We start from the raw sequence: 19791 nt of genomic DNA, 5'->3' as shown, positions 1-19791 counted from the left end.
GTATCAGTCTTGGCTTCAATGTAAAAGGCCAGAGCACAAAGCCTCAATATACCACTGACCAAAACCAATATTATGAAGAGCCAAGCCTCTCGCCCATAGGCTGTACAAAAGTGACACAGGAGTCATGACGCAGGTAGGGAGGGACCCGAGTATTTCTAGTGGATAATGCTGGATTGCGTTCTTAGTGTCTCCCATGATATGTGGAAATAGAAATTCTTAATTAGAAAACAAGGACTACAGTAGGGTCGCTACAGGTGGAATTGTTAAAGGGAATCTGTTGGGTTTTTGCTACCCCATCTGAGAGCACATGATGTAGCGGCAGAGACCCTGATTCCAGCGATGTGTCACTTACTGGGCTGCTTGGTGCAGTTTTGATAGAATCACAGTTTTCTCTGTTGGAGATCTACCAAAGCTCAGAATGCAGAGCCCTGTATAACCCCGCCCACATCACTGATTGGAAGTTTTTGTGTACACTGTGCAAGCTGCCAATCAGTGGTGGGGGCGGGGTTACACATAATAGCCTGACTGGTCTGCACAGGAGACCTAGTCTTGCAGTGATAATCTCCTGCTGATAAAACAATGACTGTATGGAAACTACAGCACACAACCTAATAAGTGATATATCCAAAGAATCAGACTCTGTGTTGCTATATTATGCTGCTCTCAGATTAAATAGCAAAAACCTGCTGATAGATTCCCTTTAAACAGTCCACTGCAAGTAAGGGGCTGGGACGCAATGGCAAAAATAAAAAATTGGTTAAAAAAAGTACAAAAGTAAAATCACTGCGCGTTACGAAGAAAACTTTTCTAGTGTTTAAGTTTATTAAAAAAAAAAAAAAAAAACCTTCTGAATCAGCGCCACAAGTTATCATCAGAAACATCTTGCTTTTGTGCCAATGAGATGTAGAATGTGAACTTCTCTATTAAGCAAAACCAAAACGAGAAGTTTACAATAGAGCATAAGAAAGCATTAGGTATATATTGTAGCACAATGTACTCTACCTGACCATTGCCATCCAGCGAGGGATTCTGGAACAAGAAGTAAACGCCAAAGAAAAATACAAGTCCTTCAAAGGCTCCCAATGCGGTCCAGTATAGAAACGGCAACCACTGCAGCATTGCGTTATCAGATATTCTCCTGTAATGGGGACAATATCCGCGTTACACATAGGACATTTAGAAGAGTCTAGAAAGGCACAAACACCCGCACATACTACAGAAAACCTGGATAATCCTCTCTAAGGCAATGTGCACACAGATTCTGGAGCATAAACTTAGTGAATATTCTCCAAATCCTCCTCAAAGATGCAAAACTCTTCAAAAACTTGTGGAGTTTCTGCTCTGTTTCTTCTGAAAAACTCAGTAACAAGACTTTGTGTGCACATACCCTTGTGCCGTGTGCACATGTTTTTAGAAGCGACTTTGGAGCAGAAACTCTAAAAATCATCCTCTAAAAAATTAAAAGTTCTGCTCTGAAAGAAAGACTCTGTGCACACAGCCTCAAGCAGGCATTTTCTTATTCTATTTTATAGGTAACTTGCAAAAAAATAACGATTGAATGATGATATGATGATGGAATGAAGATTATGATGACAGAAGGACGCATGATTGGGCGATGAGGGAAGGACGGACGCATGATTGGGCGATGAGGGAGGGACGGACGCATGATTGGGCGATGAGGGAGGGACGGACGCATGATTGGGCGATGAGGGAGGGACGGACGCATGATTGGGCGATGAGGGAGGGACGGACGCATGATTGGGCGATGAGGGAGGGACGGACGCATGATTGGGCGATGAGGGACGGACGGACGCATGATTGGGCGATGAGGGACGGACGGACGCATGATTGGGCGATGAGGGACGGACGGACGCATGATTGGGCGATGAGGGACGGACGGACGCATGATTGGGCGATGAGGGACGGACGCACGCATGATTGGGCGATGAGGGACGGACGGACGCACGCATGATTGGGCGATGAGGGACGGACGGACGCACGCATGATTGGGCAATGAGGGACGGACGGACGCACGCATGATTGGGCAATGAGGGACGGACGGACGCACGCATGATTGGGCGATGAGGGACGGACGGACGCACGCATGATTGGGCGATGAGGGACGGACGGACGCACGCATGATTGGGCGATGAGGGACGGACGGACGCACGCATGATTGGGCGATGAGGGACGGACGGACGCACGCATGATTGGGCGATGAGGGACGGACGCACACATGATTGGGCGATGAGGGACGGACGGACGGACGCACGCATGATTGGGCGATGAGGGACGGACGGACGCACGCATGATTGGGAGATGAGGGACGGACGGACGCATGATTGGGCGATGAGGGACGGACGGACGCATGATTGGGCGATGAGGGACGGACGGACGCATGATTGGGCGATGAGGGACGGACGGACGCATGATTGGGCGATGAGGGACGGACGCATGATTGGGCGATGACGAACGGACGCATCATTGGACGATGAGGAACGGACGCATGATTGGACGATGAGGAACGGACGCATGATTGGACGATGAGGAACAGACGCATGATTGGACGATGAGGAACGGACGCATGATTGGACGATGAGGAACGGACGCATGATTGGACGATGAGGAACGGACGCATGATTGGATGATGAGGAACGGACGCATGATTGGATGATGAGGAACGGACGCATGACTGGATGATGAGGAACGGACGCATGACTGGATGATGAGGAACGGACGCATGACTGGATGATGAGGAACGGACGCATGACTGGATGAAGAGGAACGGACGCATGACTGGATGAAGAGGAACGGACGCATGACTGGATGATGAGGAACGGATGGATGCATGACTGGGTGATGAGGAACGGATGGATGCATGACTGGATGATGAGGAACGGATGGATGCATGACTGGGTGATGATGGATGGATGGATGCAGATGAGGATTCTGCATTATGTAGCAGACATTCACTTCTATGGGTTTCATGCAAGTCCTATTTTCCCTGCAGCATCTCAGACAATGAAAGGCGTCCCTCAGCAGATGGTCTGGAGAAAAAATGTGTTGGTAGTAGGAGACACTAGTTGCAGAACTCCCCATGATCTCTCTATGACAGTGCTCCAAATGAACATGTATAAATATATCATTACATTAGGATCAGTATGAAAACTGCTGCTTGGTGGGAAAGCTATACAGGTGGCGGTGTATACTTACATATATAACTTCGGATTTGCTACCAGCGTTTCAATGCCGATGTGTTGTTCTAACAGACTATAAGCCAGGATGGGCATAGAGGTGAAGCAGATGTTGTACATGGTTAAATATGCAGCATCATAAAGTGGCTGCAACAAAAAGAAAATACAAAAATTATTTATTTTTCTTCCGTATTATAAGTATAGCTAAAGCAGCGGTACATTCAGTGTGAGGATTTCTCAATAATTCAGCTTCTTAAGCCTAAATGTGTGACATGCAGGAAGATAGATTAGTGAGACCGCAATGGACACGGCCACACACTTCATACTGATTCATCCAACCCCACAGTTATTGGTAGGTGATCCTTTGTGTACGAGTGAAGCCCGGCTGCCATTCATTGAAAAATGCTGGTATGAGGATACGTGTCTCACTAGCTTCCATCCATTTGTGGGTGTCAAAAATTTGTTATACTCATGTGTAATCAATCGCCAATAAGAAAACGATTAAAACAAACGTGATCTTTGCATTTTCTGTAAAAATAAGAGATTTCTAAACACTGGGGTATAGGAAACCCCACCTCACCAGTTGAGGGTTAAATACTTTGGAAGAAAGCTCACAAGTGATCTGTTTACAAGGACCCAACGGCGGCACTAATCGACATCTGATCGGGAAACTTTTCCTGATTGGCGGACATTTAAATGCCTGTTTACACAGGCACACCAACGTAAACACTGTGCAAAAAGCGATCTGTAATAGATGGTTCCATGAGTCTAGGCTGCCATGTTCACACAGGCCCATGCATCACCGAGAACGTTGATCTTTTGGGCTGCACAAAAGATCATTCCACACGATAAAGTGCTTTGCTCATTCATGGGCAGACTATTTACATGGAAAGTTATGGTGCAATGAGCGTTCTGAAGATCACTTGTGCACGGTAATCAGTGTAAATGCACCCTAAGGATATGTTCACACATGTTGGGTTTTTCAGCGTTTTTTTTGCTGCAGAATTTTATGCAAATTTTCAGCTGCGTTTTGCAGTACCAGCAAAGTCTATGAGAAACCAGAATTCTCTGTTCACACATCAAGGTTTTTTTTTCATTGTTGCGTATTTTGTGCCTTGGTTGGGTTTTTGGAAAATAGAGCATGTCACTTCTTTCAGCATTTTTTCACCCATAGGAAGTAATGGGTGGTGAAAAAAAACGCACCAAAATTTGTATCAGTGTTTTTTCAGCATTTTTGATGGCAAACTAGAATTTTTTTTTTTTCACAGAACTTTATGTACATGCATAAATAGACATTTCAAAAGAAGATGGAACAGCACAAAAAATCCACAAGCGGGTGCAAATCCTCCCGGACAATGATTCCATTGTCCTACTGTTCCTTTGACGCATGCATAAATAGAGACAGAAGGACAGTGAAAAAAAACGCTGCAAAAACGTAAAAAAAAAAAAGCATCAAAAGACGCAGCAAAACCTGCGTTTTTGACACAGCTGATTTCCTGCCAGAGATTAGGTTTTGTTGCAGATTTGTGATGCTGAAAAACCCAACATGTGTGAATATAGCCTAAGGCTGTAGATAGGAAAGCACGTGATCCCTCATGAGCTATAGAAGGAAAATCACTCCAGGAATGAAGCTGTACTAATGACACCAGAGCTGGTGAAAGCAGCAACACCTTGGATGCATAGAACCAACAAGCATGTATTACTGGGAGGAGCAGTGCCATGGGCGGAAAGTCTGAAAGCAAAAGAAAGCTGCAAACTGTATATAAGACGTCTGAAAATAAATAAAGGAATGAAGATTGCAGAAGGGATTGCATCTTCGGTATTATTTGTGTGTCACTAGAGTAAGGGCACAAGTGTTTGGCACAATAAAAACTTTTTTTTTTTACCAGTTGTGGAGCTAGTACTTGGGTATCATGGGAGAAGAGGTTACGAGACACAAAGGCATTATTCCCCTGTAACAATTATTTTATTGGAAGTGTGATAGCTTGAACATCAGCTTCATATTCCTTCCTCCTTGCCTCATACTTGTAAACTTCTAAGGCGACGTCTTACAATCTTTAGATAAGTACATGACTGCTGCAGACAACGCACATATCAAAGCAGATCCAAAGCAAATCCACACCTATACAAATCTCTGACCGCACACCCTGCAGCCACGCTCAGCCTTCATCGGTTCTTACACAACTTCAGGAGGACCGCTCACCAGGTGAAAAGGCGCCAGTTTTTGCTTTTATTTTTATTCCCGTTGAGTTATTCCTCTTGAGTACTCCAATTTTAGTTGTTTTTTTTTCAATCCACCATATAGTTTAGAGATATGGGACTTTTTATTTAGTGCTACTTTATATGGCCATTACCAAGCAGGCATGGCTCACAGGATTCTCTGGGGGCTTGGTAAAAATATTTTCTGTCAAAAGTGGCCATTTTGTCCTCTTATTTTATGTTCTCTGCTCTCCTTAGTATTCCTTTTTTTAATATCTGCTATACGGTTCCAGAGATATGGCCCATTTTATCTAGTGTAAATTTTTATGGTCTTTATTAAGCAGGTGATGCTAATGGGATTCCTTGGGGGCGTATCTTTAAGATGATCTGCATAATTACCCTGTGAGTACTGCTCCTTTGGTAAAGACCATAAAAACTACCCATAAATAATAAAGACCCCCATCTCTGGAATCATACGGTGGATTTAAAAAATGAAAGTGAAAATCAGATACTCCTTGGAAGCATATCTTTAGGATGATCTGCGTAATTACCCTGTGAGGAACACCCTTTGGTAAAAAAAAAAACATAAAAACTAGCCCTAAATAATAAAGACCCCCATCTCTGGAATCATACGGTGGATTTAAAAAAATGAAACCCGTCTCGCCCTATCTGAACCTAGCAGCGTGCGTGTAACATTGGTGGCCCGTACGGGGAATCCGGAGCGGGAATTAGCGTGTAGAGGGAGAAGACGAAGAGTGTCTGGAAAAACAGCAGCACAGCACCTCAAATCAACTACACCAGTTAAAGGGGACCAGCCCTAAAGAAAACTCACTAGCAGCAATGGATGTGGAAATACAAATGGACAGAATTAGTGAGCTGCTTCTTCTGTTAACCTGTGAAGAATTGAGAACAGTTGCAGAACATATAAAGATGTCAGAAGAACAGATTTCTAAAGCACACAACCGCAGGCAACTGTTAGCTGGTCCCTTTGACCTGGTGAGAGGTCATCTTTAACTAAAGGCAAACAGAGGCTCTTCTAAATAATATTAGTGGAAATCGGTGCTTACCTGTTGTGAAAACCCACAAAAGAACTGGTATAAAAACTGTGGCAGGATGAAACACAGGTTCTGCAAAGAGAGGAGTGAAAAGCAGAAATGATTCTATAGCACCAGTGACTGGTCTACGAGTGGCGATACTAATGATCCATGCTTCTAGGATGGGATACACAGGAATTCACCTCATTATGATCACCCATCTCTTCAGGAGCACAGATAAACTGCAGCCATCAATGACAGATGAGGTCTACAGACACTATACCATCAAATGCAAATTCAGCAAACTCCAGTAACTTTCTTGAAAAGTTACTTTGCTCATTATCAGAGACGAGCTAATGAAGCACCCGTGATTGGAATTGATTTTCCGAGAAACAATCCTGCACAGCAGACGAGCTGGGCATTACCGGGATTGATAATGTTTTGGTTTTCCTTGGTAATAGTATTATGATAGACCCTTGTCTTACCTTATAAAAGAAATACTGTACAAGGTGCGCGATCCTGACGTAGTACAAATGGCCGTGAACTAAAAGAAGCTTTTTTAAGTGCTTGAATTTTGGCACGGCATAGTCGCTGTTTCTCGCTGCTTGGCGACCTTCTTTTCCTTTAATACCTGGAAGGAAATGACAGATTTAATGAAAATGCTAAAAAGGGAAAAGATTTTAAAAAAGGTATTTACCACCAATCAGAAAAAAATGTCATGTCTAACCATAGACCCTTGCAGACCAAAGTGACAACTTTTATGGCAACATTAGTCATATGATGGATCATTTAAAGGGACAGACACTAGAGGCAGTGGGAAGCATATATTATTACTTCTAAATTATATCACTATTTGTTATTGAGGTCCTCCATTTTGGTTACTCTGTTTTTTATCATTTTCTGTGTTATTTAATGAATATGAATAAAATATGTAATATTATGAGACTTTAGTGAACTATTTTGTGTGTTGGTATAGAAGCTAAGTTTGCTGTGCCGCCAGTTAAAATATTTTATTATATTCCAGCTTTTTATTGGTCTTAAATAGAATACTTTGCAGATTTTCTGCCTACAAATCTGACTTGAAATGCGTATCCACTATGTTTGACCATTCCCTTAAAAAAGAAAAAAAAAATACAGACACACAGACTTCTGGAGCGCGCCTACAGATACGACTGTGCACACGTTGTCTGCCACTCGCTGTTTTCTGGGGGAGAGTGCTGTATGACCTTCCGCAAACTGTAACAATTACAGGCTGTGTTCACACGCTGCACTTTTTGCCCCAAGTTGAATTTTAAATATCACAACGTAACCACGATATATGAACAAGGGTAACAACATTTTGATTAAAAAGGGCGTCTCAAGCTAATTGCAAAATGCTTGTAAATAAAATAAATAAAAAGTAACTTTGCAATTTACCTTCTATGAAAAATCCTCTCCATTATCAAAATTGGAGGGATTTTTTATGTTCTAGTGTACCGCTCATTTCCTAGGCTACCGGCCACCCTGCAGTCCCAGAGTGGCAGGTTACCCAGGCAAAAAGTGAGCATCGCTTGTGAGCTGTATACAACCTACTCGCAGGGCTCTGAAACTATCTGGATGTGACCAGCCTCCGTGCCGCTTTACTCCTCCAATGCTGCAGAGGAAAAGCGGCCTCTGTTAGCAGTATGAGAGCGTGCTCTGACCGGCCTGCAATGCCACCATGCTGCTGGTCCGAACTGTCAATCTTAAGAACCACACCACCCTCTACTGCAAGCAGGCAGAGGCGTATTCTTGAAAAGGGACATTAGCACCACCCTTTAAAGGTCTATTCCCATCTTCATGATCCTATCCCAATATGTAGTAGGAATAATAATAATAATAATATTAGCAAATCCCTCCATTTAAAAATGTAGTATAGTTCTTCTGATTCACTAGGTCACCTACTTCATGTGCAGGGCATTGCAGTAGCTTAGGTATCCATGGTTACGACCACTCATACTGATAGTTACTTCGCTAGTAAGCTGTTAGCAGTGGTAACCATGGATGCCTAAGCTACTGCAATGCTCTGCACATGAGGTAAGTGACAGTGAATCAGAAGAACTATACATTTCTAATTGGAAGGATTTAATAATAATAATAATAATAATAATAATAATAATAATAATACTACTACATCTACTACATATTGGGATAGGATCTTAGAGATGGGAATACCCCTTTAACTCCCAGTCCATTTCTTTAAACTGCCAACAAATGATATACACCCTGCTGTCCTATCTATACAGGGAGGAAATCGGTGTCTCCAACTCAGCCTTCCCCCAGGGAAGGAACGTAAAAAAAAAAAAATATATATATATATATTTATTTTTATATCTATATTTACATAATCATCATCATTTTATTTTACAGCTCCAACTGGCAGCGGTAAACACTGGGTATGGCGTACCGATCCCGACGTGCGCTTCCAGTATCATGCTGACATCATTTGCTCCATCTCCCACAGACAATGTGATTGGGTTTCCTTTAGTATTTTTCACCATTTTAACAATCTGCAACAAAAAAGTTAATATAAAAACAGGATTAATTATTTCTAATATTCTTCCAGGACGAGCAATGTAAGGAGTCACCTATAAAAAGATGACACTTTTTTTTTCCCAGTCATTACTGAGGGTATATTACTTAGATAAGCCTGTCCGCTCTGTGCCCGCTTTACACAGGATCACAGTGTTACGTCAGTAGAGACTAGACTCCGAGCCATCGTATATGTCCGTGTGTGTACATGGTGCAGTACATACATACCTGTGCTTTCTGCAATGGCGCCATACGACAACATAACACCGCAGTGCACTTCTGACAAATCTGTAGAAAGATGTTTTTATAATGACTGGAGCTGCAGTTAGAATTTAATATTAGAGACAGGGTGGATCCATCAATGATCAGCCCGTAATCCTGGCTTCCTGTCCAGCTCCTGAAACAGAGGAAACTGAGGCTTACTCATGTGACGCAGGCATACAATATGTACAAACCCATAAATCTATATATACATTACACTTGTCCAAAGTACATCAACACAATTCTTCTAACCCAATGACTAGCTAGAATATCTGGTTTGTGTCACCATTTTCCACCCATAACCTTTTTAATTTTTCTTTGACAAAGCTGTGTGAGGGCTAGGTGTTTTATTTTTCATGGGGTGCATTTTTTGGGGTGCAGGGTCTAAAAAAAAAAAAGTGGCATGAACAAAGAAAACATGCTCGACTTGCCATTTATAATATTTGTTAATTTCATATTTTATTGACTGAACTTTTACGGGCGTAAAAATTCCAAATATGCTTTTTTTTTTTTTTGTCGAAATGTGTTAAACTTTTCTATTTTTTTTTAAATACTTTACATAGCACATTTTTTTTTTTTTTTATTAGACATGACTTATTTTTTCAGTGCCCCTAGGGGATCTGAACCTGTGATCATTTTATTGCTTGTACTAATAGCAAACTGCTAAGCCCTATGGCCGTGCTTCATAGATATACCAAGATGGCAATTACAAGGTCTGGAGAAGATCTCCCGAGTTCTATGGTAACACATTGGCAGCCCTCAATGCCAATATCATTGATAGTGGCATCTAAATGGTTAATAAGCAGTGATCGGTGCTAGCTCCGGTCGCTGTCGTTAGATTCTGGTGCCGTCTGTATCACACAGCCCGCTCCATTCAATCGCACCCGATGTGACACATAAATACCGTATTTTTCAGACTATAAAAGACGCACGGGAACATAAGACGCACCTAGGTTTTGGAGGAGGAAAATAGAAAAACAAATGTAAGCAAAAAATGTCATCATGATGCCCTGTTAAAAGGGAGGGGGTCTGCTGCTGACACTGTTATAGGGGTAATGTCCCTCAATTCAGTTAATATCCTCCATCTTGGTATATGTGGTCCTCATCCCCATCCTGCTACGCATGGCACCCCCTGCTCCCCATCCTGCTACGCATGGCACCCCCTGCTCCCCATCCTGCTACGCATGGCACCCCCTGCTCCCCATCCTGCTACGCATGGCACCCCCTGCTCCCCATCCTGCTACGCATGGCACCCCCTGCTCCCCATCCTGCTACGCATGGCACCCCCTGCTCCCCATCCTGCTACGCATGGCACCCCCTGCTCCCCATCCTGCTACGCATGGCACCCCCTGCTCCCCATCCTGCTACGCATGGCACCCCCTGCTCCCCATCCTGCTACGCATGGCACCCCCTGCTCCCCATCCTGCTACGCATGGCACCCCCTGCTCCCCATCCTGCTACGCATGGCACCCCCTGCTCCCCATCCTGCTACGCATGGCACCCCCTGCTCCCCATCCTGCTACGCATGGCACCCCCTGCTCCCCATCCTGCTACGCATGGCACCCCTCATCCTGGTATGCATGGCACCCCTCATCCTGGTATGCATGGCACCCCTCATCCTGGTATGCATGGCACCACTCATCTCTCTTCCTGGCATGTATGGCACCCTTCATCACTCATCCTGGTATGTATGGCATCCCTTATCCCTAATCCTGGTATATATGGCACCTCTCATCCTGGTATGTATGGCCCCCCTCATCCCTCTTCCTGGTATGTATGGCATCCCTTATCCCTAATCCTGGTATGCATGCCCCCCCCACATCCCTCTTCCTGGTATCTATGACACCCTTCATCCCTCATCCTGGTATGTATGGCACCCCTTATCCCTCATCCTAGTATGCATGGCATCCCTCATCCATCCTCCTGGCATGTATGGCACCCTTCATCCCTCTTCCTTCTATGTATGGCCCCCTCATCCCTCTTCCTGGTATGCACTGCACCCTTCATCCCTCTTCCTGGTATGCACTGCACCCCTCATCCCTCTTCCTGGTATGTATGGCACCCCTCATCCTTGTATGTGTGGCATCCTTCCTCATCCTGGTATGTGTGGCATCCTTCCTCATCCTGGTATGTATATGGCACCCTTCATCCCTCTTCCTGGTAAAGCAAGGCACCCCCTGATACCCATCACGCTGCACACAAAAAAATAAACAATTATGCTCACCCCCTCTCCATGGGCGTGGGGAGCAGTGAATATTCATTTTCTTTAGTAGCGGGCACAGTGTAGGCTGCTGCCTCCAGCGCCCCACTCATCCCCCGCTGCCGTTCCCCCCACACCCTACACCACTCACAGCCATAGTATACCATATATATTCGGACTATAAGATGCACCCCCCACTTTCCACCAAAATTTTGGAGGAAAAAAAGTGCATCTTATAGTCAAAAAAATACGGTAAATTTTGTGGTGTGCGTAGAGATTAAAAGCTAAAATTCTGATCTCTCACATCCACCAATAGGGGGCGCTATCTGCATGTAACATATAATATATATATATTTTACATAAACTCTCATTGGAGTATATTGAAATTCTTACCTTTTCACACTTCCTTTTATTTTGGGTGCTTCCTGCACCAGCTTTCGGTGGTACTCTAGGAGAAGCTCCTGCAGGCGATCCTCCTTTCTTTCATATTCCTCCACGCTTTTAGTTGTCAGCTCCAGCAGTTCAGTGGTATTCTGAAACAGTCGACAGGCGTAACACGTGGACTTGGCGGTCTCCATTTTGTCTCCAGTGAGCACCCACACCTTCATGCCAGCAGCATGGAGAGCCTCGATGGTCTCCGCGGCCTGTTCCTGGAGCCTATCAAGTCAATCAAAAACAAGAAATAAAATATAAATAAATAATATTATATATATATATATATATATATATATATATATATATATATATATATATATATATATATATATATATATATATATATATATATATATATATATATACACACACACACATATATATATATATATATACATACACATACATATATATACACACACACACACATACATACATACAGTACAGACCAAAAGTTTGGACACACCTTCTCATTTGAAGATTTTTCTGTATTTTCATAACTATGAAAATTGTACATTCACATTGAAGGCATCAAAACTATGAATTAACACATGTGGAATTATATACTTAACAAAAAAGTGTGAAACAACTGAAAATATGTCTTATATTCTAGGTTCTCCAAAGTAGCCACCTTTTGCTTTGATGACTGCTTTGCACACTCTTGGCATTCTCTTGATGAGCTTCAAGAGGTAGTCGCCGGAAATGGTCTTCCAACAATCTTGAAGGAGTTCCCAGAGATGCTTAGCACTTGTTGGCCCTTTTGCCTTCACTCTGCGGTCCAGCTCACCCCAAACCATCTCGATTGTGTTCAGGTCTGGTGACTGTGGAGGCCAGGTCATCTGGCGTAGCACCCCATCACTCTCCATCTTGGTCAAATAGCCCTTACACAGCCTGGAGGTGTGTTTGGGGTCATTGTCCTGTTGAAAAATAAATGATGGTCCAACTAGACGCAAACCGGATGGAATAGCATGCCGCTGCAAGATGCTGTGGTAGCCATGCTGGTTCAGTATGCCTTCAATTTTGAATAAATCCCCAACAGCGTCACCAGCAAAGCACCCCCACACCATCACACCTCCTCCTCCATGCTTCACGGTGGGAACCAGGAATGTAGAGTCCATCCGTTCACCTTTTCTGCGTCGCACAAAGACACGGTGGTTGGAACCAAAGATCTCAAATTTGGACTCATCAGACCAAAGCACAGATTTCCACTAGGCTAATGTCCATTCCTTTTGTTCTTTAGACCAAACAAGTCTCTTCTGCTTGTTGCCTGTCCTTAGCAGTGGTTTCCTAGCAGCTATTTTACCATGAAGGCCTGCTGCACAAAGTCTCCTCTTAACAGTTGTTGTAGAGATGTGTCTGCTGCTAGTACTATGTGTGGCATTGACCTGGTCTCTAATCTGAGCTGCTGTTAACCTGCGATTTCTGAGGCTGGTGATTCGGATAAACTTATCCTCAGAAGCAGAGGTGACTCTTGGTCTTCCTTTTCTGGGGCGGTCCTCATGTGAGCCAGTTTCTTTGTAGCACTTGATGGTTTTTGCAACTGCACTTGGGGACACTTTCAAAGTTTTCCCAATTTTTCGGACTGACTGACCTTCATTTCTTAAAGTAATGATGGCCACTCGTTTTTCTTTACTTAGCCGCTTTTTTCTTGCTATAATACAAATTCTAACAGTCTATTCAGTAGGACTATCAGCTGTGTATCCACCAGACTTCTTCACAACACAACTGATGGTCCCAACCCCATTTATAAGGCAAGAAATCCCATTTATTAAACCTGACAGGGCACACCTGTGAAGTGAAAACCATTTCCGGTGGCTACCTCTTGAAGCTCATCAAGAGAATGCTAAGAGTGTGCAAAGCAGTCATCAAAGCAAAAGGTGACTACTTTGAAGAACCTAGAATATAAGACATATTTTCAGTTGTTTCACACTTTTTTGTTAAGTATATAATTCCACATGTGTTAATTCATAGTTTTGATGCCTTCAGTGTGAATGTACAATTTTCATAGTCATGAAAATACAGAAAAATCTTTAAATGAGGTGTGTCCAAACTTTTGGTCTGTACTATATATATACACACATATACATATAGATAGACATAGTTATATAGATATTAATTTTTGCTATAGAGAAGAAATAAAGTGAATAAAATCTACATTTTCTGCTTATTAATAAATTAATTTTTCTTTTTAATCCAGAAACAAAGGGGTCATCCCATTATCTTAAATGGGTAAAATGGAAAAAGGCTTGTAATAGCAAGCAGCTTTGCAATTTATCTCTTAGAGAAAAACCCTCTATACCCAAGAACGGACGGATTTTAAATTTTTTAATTTACTGCTCATTGGCTTGGTTACTGGCCACCTCTGTAGTGTATCAGAGGTGGACTTCTCCTAGGTTAAGAGTGCAATGATAACAAGTTCTTTGCTGCAGAGCTTGCAAGTGCTGCTCTGAACCTAGCTGGATCTGGCCTGCTTTACTGCTCTTCGGCTTCATATAGGCTGTAGATGTAAAGCATGGGAGAGAGCATAGTTTGGACCAGAAGTGCAACCAAGCCGGCCATCTGAACGGTCTATCTCCAGGAGTGCACAGCGCCCCCCCGCAAGGTTGCGGAGTATTGATGAAAACTGGAAATAACTTTGGTCATGGAAAAAAATTGCAAAATCCATAAAGACATCTCCGGAGAGGAAACATATAATTATCCCATATGTTCAATGTGAGGGTGATAACTGGGGAAGTGAGAAAAAGAGTTGACACTTCAACCGCCAGAAAAGTAGGACTTCCTGCCGTGAACATGTAATTCCTGCAGGGAACCAGCGGACAGCCTCCAAGTCTAGGATTCATATACTCAGTGGCGGAGAAGTACAATACCTGAGACAAGAGCTTCCTCTGTTAAAAGGAATTATCTCAAAGACTCCGGAGCCAGTGGTCAGTGATGAATATTGGGGTTTGCATCAATTCAATATTAATAAGAGAAATATTTTCGGTGTCGTGGTGAAGTGACAAATGTAATGTACTCATTGACAGCACTGTAAGGCGGGCCTAATACCTTCAACTTAATATCGGAGAGGTGGATGATGCTATCCATGCCATGTTTCATCTCTACAGAAAGATAAAATTGTGATAGGAAACATGACAATATTTCCCGCCTGGGACCTCCAGGGGCGAAGAATTCCTGAAAGTTGGGGATCTCTATCTTCTCAAGACCTAGCAGATCCCACGACCAGCCCCCCATACGAGTTCACGAAGGGGAGGTATGTGGACCTAACTATGAGCTAATAATCAGAGTTTCGTTTTTTGTCATTTGTCAGTCCTGGAAAATAGAGCTTGCCGTAATTCTGTCCGTTTTCCTAAAAGGAGTGCTTCCCTCCGCTAAGCTCTGAGCCATTTACGTGACACAAGTTTAGCACTTTTCTTTTGTTATCCCTTTTATTCTAATGTGATTGTATATACCTTATTGTTTTGTTCCTATTTTGTAACATTTGTATATAAACACTGCCTACCTTTCCGGATTAAAAATCTAAAATTTAATAGCTCCATTCCTCTTGCTCTGTAAACAGAACCCCTGAAGCCATACTTTACCTGTAACAGGTGACCAATCGGTCTGAATAAATGATTGGTGGTAGCAGCTCGTTTCTTTTGTTCTCGTGGAGTGGCAGTGACCATACAGGAAATATATTATTCCATCCTCAGGGAGGCAAGTCTCACCCCCCCCCCCCCCCATCCCCACTCCTCAGGGAGGCAGTCTCACCCCCCCATCCCCACTCCTCAGGGAGGCAGTCTCACCCCCCCATCCCCACTCCTCAGGGAGGCAGTCTCACCCCCCCATCCCCACTCCTCAGGGAGGCAGTCTCACCCCCCCATCCCCACTCCTCAGGGAGGCAGTCTCACCCCCCCATCCCCACTCCTCAGGGAGGCAGTCTCACCCCCCCATCCCCACTCCTCAGGGAGGCAGTCTCACCCCCCCATCCCCACTCCTCAGGGAGGCAGTCTCACCCCCCCATCCCCACTCCTCAGGGAGGCAGTCTCACCCCCCCATCCCCACTCCTCAGGGAGGCAGTCTCACCCCCCCATCCCCACTCCTCAGGGAGGCAGTCTCACCCCCCATCCCCACTCCTCAGGGAGGCAGTCTCACCCCCCCATCCCCACAAGAGTCTCTGCTGAGTTCAGTGAAAGTTAATAAATCCTCACCTCTATAATTGATCCCAGCCTGAACACTACACCGATTGGTTTTGTGCAGGAATAATAGTCTGTGGTACAACAGATCTGTATTGTTCAGGATGGGATTGATCTGAACATTAATGGTAGTCTGTAGTAAAACCGGTCTGTGCAGTCTGCTGAATAGGAATCCATCTTTCTTAGAAGAAGTCAAAGTTCCTTCTTATGAAACTAGCGGCATGTCTGTATTGGCCCCTAGTACAACCATGAGAATAATACCCATTTTGTAGTAATCCAAAATACCAGTGCTGAGAAATCAAGCTTAGCAGGAATAAATAAACCAGCCTGGAAATAAATGGGGGGGTGCTCCTCTCCTGCGGGAGTCTCAGCACGCCCCAATGCACTTCCAGGATAACCTGCATGTAACATAGTAACGTAGGGTGAACAAAGACCTAGGTCCATCCAGTTCAATGTGGCTTAAAAAATGTGATTTCTCAGAGCTGGCCCATCGGATTACTACAAACAGGTATGGCTTCTATTGTAGTACCAGGAGCTATGTACACAGCCATGCTGCTAGTCTCAGCAGCAAAATCATACCGACAAGGCCCTCATAAGAGGATGCAAGTGTAAGACCTGTAGCCACAGGGACTCTGAAGTCTTCTAAGTAAGATGGTTTCCTAATAATAATGGAAGGCTGTAGCATCAGGACTTATTTGTGAACTACATTGTGCAATGAACACGAGAGTATACAAGGCCAGCGGAAAGAGTCCTGTCACCAGTAATAAAGATATGGCTGGAATTTACAGATGTTGTAACAAAGCAGCACGAGGGATTGGCAATAACCTGGAGTCGTCACGCTGCGCAACACCCCATGTAGGAGAACTGTCAGTCACTGACACGGACGCCGGGTTCCCACTTCTTGGCTCTGCACAATAGGACGCTGGTGTCGGATCTCACTGGCTTTATGGGATGACGTTGGTACAGACCACCAGCCCATTATCCACATACGCCTAACTCTCCAGACACCGACCAGAGACCACCAGCCCATTATCCACATACGCCTAACTCTCCAGACACCGACCAGAGACCACCAGCCCATTATCCGCATAGGCCTAACTCTCCAGACACCGACCAGAGACCACCAGCCCATTATCCGCATAGGCCTAACTCTCCAGACACCGACCAGAGACCACCAGCCCATTATCCGCATACGCCTAACTCTCCAGACACCGACCAGAGACCACCAGCCCATTATCCACATATGCCTAACTCTCCAGACACCGACCAGAGACCACCAGCCCATTATCCGCATACGCCTAACTCTCCAGACACCGACCAGAGACCACCAGCCCATTATCCGCATACGCCTAACTCTCCAGACACCGACTAGAGACCACCAGCCCATTATCCGCATACGCTTAACTCTCCAGACACCGACCATAGACCACCAGCCCATTATCCGCATACGCCTAACTCTCCAGACACCGACTAGAGACCACCAGCCCATTATCCGCATACGCTTAACTCTCCAGACACCGACCATAGACCACCACTGCCTCTTCCCTGTTCTATCATAAGATGTGCAAACATCCCGGCTCCATAAAAAGGAAACCCACAATAAGACCGATTGCTGTCATAAAGACAAACATTTATTGCACGGTATACAAAAGGGCGATTTATGGAAGTATTTTCTGCACGTCAGAGGCATTTTATAGGCACGCACGTCGTATGGGCACTGCAAATGCAGTGTGAACAGAGCTTTATTAATGTGCTGCACTGAACTTACAAAGACGACAGAATTTTTGAAATGCCTAGCAAATAAAATGGGATTATTTTGCAGCCGGGGAAGAGGGTTTTCCGAAACGAGAAAACCCATTAAACCCGTCATCTGCACGAGCCGCCCAAGCTCCACCAGTACAAGCTCATTTTACTTCTGACACCAACTGTGATCCCCCAGACCCTCACTCTAAGCTATAAGCCCCCTTATTCCTGATTATCTTCAAAATGGTTCTGGGGGTGTATGTGTAATGTCCAGCCAACCAACGACCCTGTGCCATCATCCTGCAACTAAGGCCATTACACCATGAGCTGTCTCCTCGCCAATGGCACCTATATATATAAAGAAGTTCTCTTCTGAAAGGTCAGCAATGTGCAGTGTATTATCAGAATCCCTAAAACATTGGAGAATCTTGCACGTTAATTAAAGGGAATGTGTCATCGGAAAATTACTTACTGCTTAGATCAGATTTTTATTTAAAAAAAAAAAAAATGTAATTGATTTTTTTTTCATATCACTACCTATATTTTAAAATAAACAATATATTGGAATAAATAAAAAGGCAAATTTTACACTGTGCTGCCTTCTTTTGTTTGTACATTATGCAGTCATAGGAGCTTGCTCTTGTTCACACTTTATTCTGTTCAGAGGTGAATAATATATATATATATATATATATATATATATATATATATATATATATATATATATATATATATATATATATATATATATATATATATATATATATATATATTTATTATCTTTATCTATATTTTATTATCTAAAGATATAGATATATATATATATATATATATACACATACATAGATCTATATCTTTAGATAATAAAATATAAAGATAATATATATATATATATATATATATATATACACACATAGATGTGTGTATATAATATATATTATATATATATATATATATATGTGTATATGTATACAAACTGCTCAAAAAAACAAGGGGAACACTCAAATAACACATCCTAGATCTGAATGAATGAAATATTCTCATTGAATACTTTGTTCTGTACAAAGTTGAATGTGCTGACAACAAAATCACACAAAAATTATCAATGGAAATCAAATTTATTAACCAATGGAGGCCTGGATTTGGAGTCATCCCCAAAATTAAAGTGGAAAAACACTACAGGCTGATCCAACTTTGATGTAATGTCCTTAAAACAAGTCAAAATGAGGCTCAGTATTGTGTGTGGCCTCCACGTGCCTGTATGACCTCTCTACAATGCCTGAGCATGCTCCTGACGAGGTTGTGGATGGTCTCCTGTGGGATCTCCTCCCAGACCTGGACTAAAGCATCCGCCAACTCCTGGTCAGTCTGTGGTGCAACATGACGTTGGTGGATGGAGCGAGACATGATGTCCCATATGTGCTCAATCGGATTCAGGTCTGGGGAACGGGCGGGCCAGTCCATAGCTTCAATGCCTTCATCTTGCAGGAACTGCTGACACACTCCAGCCACATGAGGTCTGGCATTGTCCTGCATTAGGAGGAACAAAGGGCCAAATGCACCAGCATATGGTGTCAAAAGGGCTCTGAGGATCTCATCTCGGTACCTAATGGCAGTCAGGCTACCTCTGGCGAGCACATGGAGGGCTGTGTGGCCCTCCAAAGAAACACCACCCCACACCATTACTGACCCACTGCCAAACTGAACATGTCGAAGGATGTTGCGGCAGCAGATGGCTCTCCACGGCGTCTCCAGACTCTATCACGTCTGTCACATGTGCTCAGTGTGAACCCGCTTTCATCTGTGAAGAGCACAGGGCTCCAGTGGCGACTTTGCCAATCCTGGTGTTCTGTGGCAAATGCAAAGCGTCCTGCACGGTGTTGAGCTGTGAGCACAACCCCCATCTGTGGACGTCGGGCCCTCATACCACCCTTATGGAGTCGGTTTCTAATCGTTTGTGCAGACACATGCACATTTGTGGCCTTCTGGAGGTCATTTTGCAG

General features: G+C 43.7%; 1 protein-coding gene across 4 annotated transcripts in view; it reads right to left on the bottom strand.

Moving 5' to 3' along the window:
* The window catches only part of ATP11C (ATPase phospholipid transporting 11C (ATP11C blood group)), a 137979-nt gene that overhangs the window by 19360 nt on the left and 98828 nt on the right, over positions 1-19791 (bottom strand). For all 4 annotated transcript variants that reach the window (XM_073641242.1, XM_073641241.1, XM_073641243.1 and 1 more), the window contains exons 19-25: positions 11832-12095; positions 9206-9374; positions 8853-8955; positions 6913-7058; positions 6461-6520; positions 3214-3341; positions 1003-1138 (exon numbers count right to left, since the gene is read on the bottom strand). In XM_073641242.1, the coding sequence (XP_073497343.1) occupies positions 1003-1138; positions 3214-3341; positions 6461-6520; positions 6913-7058; positions 8853-8955; positions 9206-9374; positions 11832-12095 (1006 nt within the window). The remainder of the gene's footprint in view (positions 1-1002; positions 1139-3213; positions 3342-6460; positions 6521-6912; positions 7059-8852; positions 8956-9205; positions 9375-11831; positions 12096-19791) is intronic.

The sequence above is a fragment of the Phyllobates terribilis genome, unplaced genomic scaffold (assembly GCF_046119375.1).
Source record: "Phyllobates terribilis strain yellow unplaced genomic scaffold, ASM4611937v1 Scaffold_7__3_contigs__length_470593459, whole genome shotgun sequence".
Taxonomy (NCBI): domain Eukaryota; kingdom Metazoa; phylum Chordata; class Amphibia; order Anura; family Dendrobatidae; genus Phyllobates; species Phyllobates terribilis.
The sequence above is the reverse complement of the archived record's forward strand: the minus strand, read 5'-3'. Positions and strand labels throughout refer to the sequence as shown.